General features: G+C 43.4%; 1 protein-coding gene across 2 annotated transcripts in view; it reads left to right on the top strand.

The window, feature by feature from the left end:
• ZnT86D (solute carrier family 30 member 7) overlaps positions 1-12,330 on the top strand; it is a 149,715-nt gene that overhangs the window by 75,152 nt on the left and 62,233 nt on the right. The window contains exon 7 of one of the 2 annotated variants that reach the window (XM_075882920.1): positions 744-786. The exons of the other annotated variant lie outside the window; for it this stretch is intronic. Within the exon in view, the coding sequence (XP_075739035.1) occupies positions 744-786 (43 nt within the window). The remainder of the gene's footprint in view (positions 1-743; positions 787-12,330) is intronic. 2 annotated transcript variants of the gene reach the window in all.

Here is a 12,330-nt window from a genome sequence, read left to right as displayed (position 1 = left end):
CCAACTAACACGCTTGTCTAAAATAACAAAAACGATAACATTGTATAACAAAGGAAACTATTCTGCCCTAAACAATGAATTTGCAGAATTCACTATTTGCCTGCTAGCCGATTTTTCGCAGCGCTCTGTCGAGACTAATTGGTTGCTCTTCAAAAATAAAATCCATGACCTGTTCATAAAATACATGCCCACCATTACTGTCACCGAAAAAAAAGACGTCTTCATGGTTCACAGCTACAGTAAAACGATTTAATTAAAAAAAGAAAAGACTTTTTAGATCAGCAAAACGATCTAATAACATTTCTGCATGGAACAACTACTACGCTGCGGAAGAAGCGTTCAGCACGCATGCTATGAAAGAAAAACGTTCTTTTTACTCACAGACTTTGCCGGCCATGCTGACCAATAACCCGAAGAAATTTAGGAGCGTTATCAACCCTTGAAATTCCCAACCACTGGCACTGTTTGATAATCATAACCTTCTGATCCCCGACGATGAAGCCGCCGAACAACTTAATCATTTTTTCTCTTCCATGTTCACTATCGAACCTAACGGCAACTTACCTTCATTCCATTCTCGTGATTACGACATGATGCCGGACATCCCGTTTTCTCAACAGGGCATTGCTAAATTAATCGACTCATTAAAGCTTACATCTTCTTGTGGCGCCGATGGCATCAACGCTAAGATGTTAAAAAACACACAACCCATTGTCAGTGTGATATCATGCCGTATTTTTCAGCAATCACTGTCTTCAGGAGTGGTGCCGGAAGACTGGAAAGTGGGTAAGATTCTACCAGTCCCTAAAAAGAGCCCTCCGTCCCAGCCTAGCAGCTATCGTCCCATCTCGCTCACTAGCATTTGCTCTAAACTAATGGAACATGTGATCTACTCTAATACCGTCAAGTTCTTAAACCGCCACAACTTCTTTCATCATAGTCAACATGGGTTTCGCTCAGGATTATCCTGCGACACACAACTTGCTTCATTCTACAATGACATCAGTTCTAGCATTGACCTAAATATACCCACCGATGCCCTCTTTTTAGACATTGAAAAAGCATTTGACAAAGTTTCGCATCAACGGCTACTCCTCAAGCTTTCTTGCTTAAACATTAATACATCGACGTTCAACTGGATTCGTAGTTTTCTGACTAATCGGCAACAATTTGTGTACGCTAACAACCATTCATCTAACCATCTTCCCGTAATCTCTGGCATCCCACAGGCCACAGTACTCGGACCCCTACTTTTCTTAATCTATATGAATGACCTCCCAGCTAACATTTCATCAAATATTCGCCTGTTTGCAGATGATTGCGTCGTGTACCGTCCAATAAAAAACCCTACCGATATTGCTATACTTCAAAACGACCTTAACCTTATTGAATCTTGGTGTAACGACTGGCTAATGTCTTTAAACGTAAATAAGACATCGCTAATATCATTTCACCGTAAGCAACATTACGAGCAAGCGACTTACACCATTTCGGGCTCTACAATCTTAACAGTAGAATCCTATAAATACCTCGGCGTAACATTCCCAAGCAACCTCACCTGGTCCACTCACGTTAACAACGTAGCATCCTCCGCTAATCGTGCGCTGGGTTTTCTTCGTAGGAATTTAAAACTTGCTCCCTCATCAGTGAAGTTGTTAGCTTACACCACATTTGTTCGCCCTAAATTGGAGTACGCATGCTCGGTTTGGGACCCTCATCAATCTAATCTATCTAACCTTCTCGAATCTGTACAAAATCGCGCAGCCTGGTTCATCTACTCCGTGTACTCTTATCATTCCAGCGTTTCCGAACTTAAAACTCGTTGCCACCTCAACAACCTAGAATCACGTCGTCATATATCTCTGCTCTGTCTTTTTCACAAATTTTATCACGCTCCTTTCAACGTTCCAGCCATCTTGCCTGCTCATCGATTATTCAGCCGTACAAACCATCCCCGAGCCGTTTATCCACCGCCAGCACAAACTACTGCCCACCTTCGCTCCTTTTTTGTTGCAACCGCCCGGGACTGGAACAACTTGCCTGCCTTCGCCATGCACCACTCCGACCCACATGTATTCAAGACCGTGATTGAATCGTTAATATGTTGCTCATTATGCCCATCCCTCATGTAATACCCCGACTGGGGCCTTTGAGGTATACTAAATAAATAAATAAATAAATAAAGCGCGAGTGTTGCCAGTGGACAACAGCTTCACATCCTTGGTGCCGCGCTGTGTGATCGTGGTCGACGAAGGCGTGTCAAACCACATGGTGGTCTCATCGGGGTTGCGAATCAGCCCCATCATGTAGACGTTGTGCTCTCGAAGCCAGTTCACGAAGCGCTGAAAGTTTGAGCTTGTCCTCGAACTCCCTTGGCAACTTTTGACAGATGGATGTGCGCTGCCGGAGAGAAAATCCTTTGCGTCTCGTAAATCGACACACCCAAGAGTTTGGTGCACGAAACTCTTCTCTCGTGAGCCCAGCTTCTCGAGCGAGTTCCACGGCTTTTTTGCTAATGGTATCCACAGTCACTGGCAGCGAGCGCACACAAACTTCTCGCACAAAGTCCGCTAGCTTATCCTCCAGCTGCAGATGAACGGCACTTCGTCCACGAAACGACATTTTTCGAGAATCGCACACCTGCAGCTTCCCTTTCTGCGCCCTCCAATAGCGCACGCTTTTTTCCGATACACCGAAGCGGCGCTGAGCAGCCATATTCCCGTACGCTGCTGCAAAACTCAACAACATCTAGTTTAAATGCAGCTGAGTACTTCATTCTCGCACCGCTACTCATATTCAGTGAATGAAAAAAAAAAAAGACCACTAAAAATGCAGCGCAATGTCAAGCGGAGCGAAAACTCAGAACAGATCGGAAGCAAATTACGAACACAAAGAAAACAGACGGAGAGAAAAAAAAAACGGGCTGCGATTTGATTTAAATGCATATATGGCCGCATCCGGCTTCTCAAGCACATGCAAGCCACATGTTGCCAGACAGCGGCGCACTTTCGGCTAGGCACCGCTATATAAGACGAGGGGCAACTTTAGCTTATTATTTTGTTAAATTATCTCGACTTATATTCCGGTTTTTACGGTATTACCTGCCCTAAGTAGACATAGTCGTTTGCAACTTGAAGTCCACTATTATCTATCTCGGAGCGCTGCTCTCTTCCAAGGTTGTTGTACATTACTTTCGTTTTCTGCACCTCCTGTAAACCTCCTGTAAGCACGGGGTAAATAGCATTGGGGACATTGTATTCCCCTGCCTTACACCCTTCTTGATTGGTATTATGTTGCTTTATTTATGAAGCACTATGGTAGCAGTTGAGCCCCTGATGATTTCTTCTAGGATGATTATATACAGTCAACTGCCGATTTTTCGGACCTTCTAGGGAGTGAAAAACCATTCGAAAATTCAGGCAGTCCAAAAAAAATGAATGCGAGCAAAAAGAAACGCATTATTTTCCTGATGATTTTCAATGCGAGAAAAAAAAATGCATATTTTGCTAATATTTCTCATTGCAAGCAAAAAACGCACCATTTCATTGATATTTCTCGAACCCAGAGGGTCAAAGTCGAAGTACCAGACTTCCGGAACTCTGCGAAAGCATCAGTGGGGTGGCTCTGAAAAGAGCCGTTATAAAAAATGCATGCAGCCCACAGCGGGTGCCGTCACGGCAGCCGGTGTGGGCTGCATGCATTTTCTTTCACTAACTTAATAATGGCGGCTTTCTTCTCCATCGGCCAAGACGACGAAGGCGGAGTGGGGGTCATCGCAGGCAAGCGAAATCCTCACGATGGGAACAAAGGAGTTTGCTGACAAGCGTTGAAGCACCTAGGCTTAGCATTGCAGAGCACATTTCACACGATCGCACAACCACACACTAGGCTAGCCAAACACCATGTGGGCTGCATAAACAAAACGGCGTGACGGCAGGCGACGGTGCCTCGGGTACTTTAGAGGAGGCGCTGGTAAACATTCAAGATAGCCAGCGTGGCCAGACCAAATCGGTGTGTGACGGTTAGTTATAGTTCGAAGTGGTGAAATGTTTCGCGAAAGCGCTGTGCAAGAAGCCAGAGTGGCACGCACGAGCACAAGCGCTAAAGCGAAAGGAACTTTATTGGCGCCAAAAAATTTCCAAGTGGTTAGTTTCGATTGTCAGCGAAGCACATCAAAGTTCATCGTGCAAGATTCACCCTTGCACGATAAACACGGCCAGTGTTAGGAATCTCGAAGGCCGTGTGTGTTTCTCCGCTAACGATCAACGAGTCCGAGCAACAGATGCCGCCACAGTAGGCCAGTGGGCTCATTTATGCGATCGTAATCGCGTGTGACGCAGTTGTGGTGGTTTCTACTGGAGGTCAGTGGTGGTTTTCGACCTTCCGTCACGTCAAAAAGTCCAGAGAATTGGACTCCGAGGGGTTCGAGCGTCGGAAATTTCAGATTTCCTTATACATTGATTCTATGGGGCTCGTGGCGGTGCCGCGAAGATGTACGAATTGTCGGGCATGTCCAAAAATTCGGGTGTCCGAAAAATCGGCAGTTGACTGTATACTTCATCAAAGCCCTGATTCTGGAGTGTCTGCATGACTGCTGATATTTCTACTGAATCAAACGCCTTCTCATAATCTATGAAGGGTATGTATAGTGGTTGGCTGCATTCTGAGCATTTCTCTACTACCTGATTGATAGTATGAATGAGGTCGATTGTTAAGAATAGCATGTCCGAAATCCTGCTTGTTCCCTTGGTTGATTGAATTCTAATGTTGTCTGAATTCTGTTTGCAATTACCTTTGTAAACAGCTTGTATACGACCAAGAGCAAGCTGACCGGCCTGTAATTCTTCAAGTCCTTGTCATCTCCTTTCTTATGTATTAAGATGTTAGCATTCTTCCAAGACTCTAGTACTCTTTTTGCCAGGAGGCACCTTCTAAACAGGGTGGCTAGATTTTCTGACACAATCTGTCCTCCATCTTTCAGCAGGTCTGATGTTACCTGATCCTCACCAGCAGCTTTGCCTCTTTGCATGCTCTCCAAAGCTTTTCTGACTTCTTCTATCATTACTGGTGGGGTGTCATCTGGGTTACTTCTAGTTCTTATAATATTAAGGTCGTGGTTGTCTCGGCTACTGTACAGATCTCTGTAAAACTCCTCCACTATTTTAACTATCCTATCCATATTGGTAGTTATTTTGCCTTCTTTGTCCCTTAGTGCATACATCCGACTTTTGCCTATCCCAAGTTTCCTCTTCGCTGCTTTGACGCTTCCTCCGTTTTTCAGAGCGTGTTCGATTCTCTCCATGTTATACCTTCTTACATCGCATACCTTACGCCTATTAATCAACTTCGAAAGCTCTGCCAGTTCTATTTTGTCTGTTGTACTAGAGACTTTCATGCTTTCACGCTTTTTAATGAGGTTCTTCGTATCCTGGGAAAGCTTGCCAGTGTCCCGTCTAACTACCGTGCCTCCAACTTCCACTGCACACTCCGTAATGATACTGGTCAGATTATCATTCATTGCGTCGACGCTAAGGTTGGTTTCCTCACTAAGAGCCGAGTACCTGTTCTGAAGTGAGACTCTGAATTCCTCTACTTTCTCTCTCAATGCTAGCTGATTGATTGGCTTCTTGTGTGTCAATTTCTGTCGTTCCTTCTTCAAGTCTAGACGAATTCGAGACCGTACCATTCTATGGTCACTGCATCGTACCTTGCCAAGCACTTCCACATCCTGCACGATGCATGGGTGTGCACTCATTATAAAGTCTATTTTGTCCTTATTTTCACCATTAGGGTTCCTCCATGACCACTTACGGTTTCCTCGTTCTTGGTAGAATATATTCAAGATCCGTAAATTATTGCATTCTGCGAATTCTACTAGGAGCTCTCCTCTGGCATTTCTTGTACTGATGCCATAATCTCCCACTGCCTGGTCTCCAGCCTGCTTCTTCCCTACCTTTGCATTAAAGTCTCCCGTTAGTATAGTATACTCTGTTTTTACCTTACTCATTGCCGATTCCACGTCTTCATAGAAGCTTTCAACTGAAGCGTCATCATGGCTGGATGTAGGCGCGTAAGCCTGTACCACCTTCATCTTGTATCTTTTATTGAGTTTAATTACGATGCCTACCACCCTTTCATTAATGCTATAGTATTCCTCTATGTTGCCAGCTATGTTTCTGTGAATAAGAAACCCCACTCCCAGTTCTCTTCTGTCAGCCAAGCCCCGATAGCAAAAGACGTGCCCATCCTGTAGCACCGTATAGGCCCCATCTGTCCTCTTAACCTCACTGAGCCGTACTATATCCCATTTAACGCCCTCTAGCTCCTCGAATAGTACAGCTAGACTTGCCTCACTAGTAAAGGTTTTAGCGTTGAACGTTGCCAAGTTCAAGTTTAATCATACAACGCACGTTTATTTAACTGCTTTTGCAATGACGAAATCGTCAGCCAAATCACAATACATCACTAGTGATCAACACGCTAAAGCAACCTTACATAATATTTCACAACACTAAATCAACATAACAACAAATAAGGTAACACGAAGGCGGCTTCTCCAATGCTCGGCTTTGTCTCATCATGATGGGCCCACAAGGAAACGGCCGGCGGCGCCGTCTCCCAGTCCTGCTGCGGGAAGGCGATCGTTCGTGCCAGCTGTTATACACCAAAGAGAACCCCTTTTGTGCCATGTGCCGCCACCCAGCCTTGCCGCCAGGCGTCACTGCTGGCGCTGCTGCGCTTAGCATAATCAAGATGACAGTATAAGCGCTTGCAAGTACAACGCCACCTACTGCTCTATGGTTGTGAACCCTAACTGTGGCTTACGCGCGAAACACGTTTGTGCCACGAGACACAAACGACATTACAGGGGGTGTTAGCACCCCCATGTCCTAAAGTTTGCTTTTATAGCTGTTAATGCTTTTTTTGTGAACATACTGTTCAACATACAGTTAAACCTGCTTATAACACACCTTCATATAATGGATTCCTCGATATAACGAAGTTTCTTTATTCCTCGCCGTCACTCTATAGAAGCACATATTTTTGCGACCTCTATGTAACAAAGTAACAGTGGGAAACAATCGTTAACTTATTTACAGCGCAACACCAGAAAACACTGATAGGGAAGTAGCAAAAGAGAAAGAAAAAACGGCACTGACTCACAACTTGTTTATTGGAAAAAAAAACACTGCGCAAAATGTGTGTGTGTATATATATATATATATATATATATATATATATATATATATATATATGTATATATATATATATATATATATATATATATGTATATGTATATATATATATGTATATATATATATATGTATATGTATATATATATATGTATATGTATATGTATATGTATATATGTATATGTGTATATGTATATATATATATATATATGTATATATATGTACTGGCAGCTTACATCATGACAGGTGCAGAACAAGAGGTGCACAGAGGTAGCGTTGTCACACTTATGGCGATAATCAAGATTGGCCTAAATAACTTAATTCTTTTTCATGCAGAGGGACGGATGGTTCCCTAATACACTTGTGTGTGTGTATATATATATATATATATATATATATATATATATATATATATATATATATATATATATATATATATATATATATATGTATGTGTATATGTATATATGTATGTGTATATGTATATATATATGTATGTGTATATGTATATATGTATGTGTATATGTATATATGTATGTGTATATGTATATATGTATGTGTATATGTATATATGTATGTGTATATGTATGTGTATATGTATGTGTATATGTATATATATGTATGTGTATATGTATATATATATATATGTATATGTATGTGTATATGTATATATATATATATGTATATGTATGTGTATATGTATATATATATATATGTATATGTATGTGTATATGTATATATATATATATGTATATGTATGTGTATATGTATATATATATATATATATGTATGTGTATATGTATATATATATATATATATATGTATGTGTATATGTGTATATGTATATATATGTACTGGCAGCTTACAGTTCCCTAATACACTTGCTACCCCTAACCTTTGTATGATATGCCTCAGCGATTTCTCTTGTTAGTTGGTTAGGCTCTTGAAGGTGATGGTGGTTCTCTCAAAAATGGGACGACAACCGCATGACCTGCAATATTCCGGTAGATGAAATCGTGCGACCCCTTGAAGAGATAACTCATGCTCCCTTAAACATTCACACATCGTTTTGTTTGTCCCACATGCTCCCTACCGTACGATAATAGAGTTAAATACACAGCTTTTTTTACGCATGCGATGAACTTGTTATGATTCACAGTGCATCTCCCTTTGGCTTGTTTGTTCCTCAGCAAATTATCAACCATCTGGCAAATGCGACCTACCTTATGTTTGGCGGAAAAAAGGATGCCGACGCCATACCTTGAACCTGAGTTTTTCAACCCATGTGTCAATTTGTGTAGATAAGGAAAACTGCTCTTTTTCTTTTTTCATCACATTTTCCTTGAGCTCCTCTGTGTTGCACGAGCTTAAGGCTCCGAACCATCTACTCACACACAGCAGAAATCGCCTTGTCAGGATACCCAGCATCTACTAAGCCAACAAAGCAGCAGCGGCGGGTCTGCACCCCACGAGCTGGCTTTGCCGCCTTTCTCGCCTTCTCACTCGCAGGTGTGCACCCCCCCCACCCCTCACTCCAAACAGACATAAAAAATAACTACTTTTGCGCGTTGGCAGTGCCACGTATTTAGTCAGCGTCACATATATGGGGCCGCGCTGCATATAGAGGGCGCTTTACCTATTAGTTTCTCATGGTATCCGTGTCGTTCGCTCTTCCTTTTTGACGCTGTGCGCGCATGCATAGTTTCACTGCGTGCGCATGGTGTGGCCTCCGACGACGTTCAGCTTTGCTTTTTTTTTTATTGCGATAGCAATTATGTATATGGACAGTCTCTGCTGGTTTCTTGCCTCCGCCGCCGTCATTCACGTATATACAGTTAAATCTCAGTATAACGAACTTCAGGGGACCACGGAAATTTGTTCATTATTTTGAAAGGTCGTTATAGTGAAAGATCGAAAATTAATCATAAATCCTTATTTTTCACTGACCGAAACGACTTACCTCTACAACGGCGGTTCCTTGAACTCGTTTTTCACAAGAAAAAAAAAAACATGCACAAGTAAACACCAAAAAATGCACATTTACATTAAAGAAGGTTGTGACTTTTTTTTTTTTTGACACGAGCTGCACAAATTTTACAGCGCGAAGGCCCCCAGCTCATCCACATTCTTGTGATGCGATTCGGTTCTTTGGTTACAACCACCTGCTCTTTGCCTTTTAGTTGCCGAAGAATATCCATTGTCTCGCTTAAGTAAAACTGCTTCCGCTTCTTTGTCGCAAGCAAAGATGAACTCATTTGTAGTATCACCGCAGCGCGAACGCCGACTTGCTTCGTGGACGCGATAAGTAACCACTGGTCTTCATCGATTTAGCAAGTCCCAGATCACTCTCGGATGGCCCGCGGACGCCTCAGCTCACAAGTGGCTACTTCACATGCACGTGATCTAAAGGTCCCGAGCCAGCCCGAGTGACCCCTGGCCATCTGCACGCTTGATGCTGACTGCATCCGCTGTGGCGTCTGCTATGCCAGGCTATGCCATCTGCTCCCTCCATAGCTGAAACACAGGCCACAACGCTGACCCATTTGCGACCTAAACAGCAGTTAGGTAGTAAACTATACCTATTTCTGTTGTGATGCAACTTACTGTAAGTGAACTACTCGAGGGCGTGCGCATCGTAGACCGGTGCGGTCGTTCCACTGCTGTTTCTCCTAGCGAGTGTTTGCCCGACCTTCGGGAATACGCACATGCTTGACGTGGTTCAGAACACCGATGACAAGAACTGGGTGCGCTAACAATGCGAAATCTAAAAACATGGGAGAAGCGGACAAAAAAGCAAAGAGAGAGCAAAAGTTCATCTAAAATTTTCCGTGTCAAACTTAAGATGGCCGTACAGCATGCGTACTGCGCTGTCGTCAGCCAGCTGCCCGAAAGAAATTGTTTGGACGGTCCCGGGCCACTCGCAGGCCACCAGGCACGCGAAGAACAAACATGCGTCCAAGCGATCCTGGACCAGTGGGATGAGCTTCTAGTTGGTCCCCGAGAAAAACGAATGTGGCGCCGGTGTCCGGGGCCGTCTGGAGCCGTCCGGGACGTATAAATCGATGAAGCTCACTCAAAAGAGGTGAACACGACTGAAACAGCAAGGCGTCCAAAAAAAAACCCGAAGCGTCTTGGCTGTCATCGCTAGAGGTGTGCGCTGAGGCGGTTTCGACCACTGGCAACGTGGGGCTCGTTTCGAGTCGACAACGGCGGCGCACGCCGGGTAAAATTACTGACGGCGGCGCACGGCCACTTTTCGTCGGTGCCGGCGCCGGCGGCGTGGAAACTGAAACCACAAGTTCAAAAAGCTCTTTACTGTGTCCTTTTTTTTTTTTGCTTGATTGGCTGAAATTGAGAGCTTTTAGCACTAACTGCAAAATACGACGTTGAATATATGTTTATTGCTTCCACACATGCGCAACATTCTTTTTTTTAGGGGCGAAACTCTTTAGGATGTGGGTCTGTCCATTTTCTGATGGTGTATGTAGCCACCGGTGCCACATACCCGAAATAGCGGTCATTAACATGCCTGCTGCATGGTGGCACTTCTATATGATGATTACATGATGAAAAGATGTGAGATGGCTGTATTCGGAAATGTTCAGCAGATAGATGGACGAATGTACAGATAAACGGACTGACGGATGCGCAGACAGACAAAGGAGCGGACGCATGGACGGACGGACAGACAGAGGGGCGGCTGCACGAACAGACGGAACAATGGACGTACGGACTGATGTATGGAGGAACGCATGGACGGGCGGAAGCAAGAACGAATGGGCGGACGAAAGCACGAATGGACTGACGAACGTTTCGCCCCACCAATCATCATTCACTCCATGGATATGCTGTTTTTTTTTTTTTTTTTTTTGGTACTGTCTGTATATGTCTCATAAGATTCATGGCAGTGATCTGCTGGCATATCATTTGAACGAATCACGAACCCAACCTTGAAAGACGCGCGCACACGATATTCAACACGCAAGCTTGGACGTCAGTATTTTTGATCAAGCAACACGGTTCGAAAAGAAAACCAAGACGGATATGTGCTACACGTGATACAGCTAGTACAAATGAAAACACTGCGCATGAGACAATCGCATAATAAATAACCAACACATGTCCATGCGCCGTAAAAACCACGAAGATTTAACCCAGGGCACGATACATTCTAAATACATATCTCTAAAAAGATGATCAGTGTCTTTTCGTGATAACGCTATAGAAGGTACACGATCAGGATCGTTTTTTCTGTGAATATTATATACTTAACGCTATAGAAGGTACACGATCAGGATCGTTTTTTCTGTGAATATTATATACTTCCACCGGTTCCCTATCGCATATCTTGGCATTTGATATATTCTTTCTTCAGTTCCCTCTCGCCTTTATTTCATTGCTGGGTATCGTTAAAAATTGGTGAGCAACTGCACACTCTGCAGTCGAGCAGGCGAGTCTCCTCCAGATGATGTGATGCACATTCCAGGTTCTTTGAGCGTCCCACCTGGCCTATGCACACTCTACCACAAAGCAAGAAATGGCTAAAATGCCTGTCCCTTTCTTCGTCCTCATACAACAAGAAAACGGTATACGATACGTATGACATCTAAAAATATCATGAGCCCTTGAATGTACACTTCTTTCCTCACGTTTGCGAGTAATTCGGTTAATCTATTACGGGGCCAGTTGTACCTGCTCCTTGTATTCTAGATTTGATGATCTCACAAAATCGCGAAAGCATTGCTAGGTGCCGTGAATGTGGCAACTTTTTTTCCACGCTATGAGAAATCGTGTACTGCCGCTTGCCTAGTGTAAACGCTTTAACGCTTACCTGAAGTTGTATCTGTTTCTTCTTTAACTTCTTTTTTATTTCAACTCAACCTTGGGGCCTCACAACGGGTGACTCAAACGCTGCAGCTTTTCAACGAAGGCTGTCCAAGTGCCGCCTAATTTCCTCCGCGATTGTAGGCTAAAAATGCACGTTGTTTCTACTAAGAGATTTTCCAAATAAACAAAAAGTGGGGATGCTGCAAGGGGGGTGGGGGGGAGAGGTTATTAAACAGTAATTTACATTGCCACTGTCAGATAAAATTTTTTTCTTAAAGTGGAATAGCTATGGAATCGCACACATGTATTT

This window comes from Rhipicephalus microplus, unplaced genomic scaffold, assembly GCF_043290135.1.
Source record: "Rhipicephalus microplus isolate Deutch F79 unplaced genomic scaffold, USDA_Rmic scaffold_14, whole genome shotgun sequence".
In the NCBI taxonomy this organism is placed as follows: domain Eukaryota; kingdom Metazoa; phylum Arthropoda; class Arachnida; order Ixodida; family Ixodidae; genus Rhipicephalus; species Rhipicephalus microplus.
This window is presented reverse-complemented; position numbering and strand designations above follow the sequence as displayed.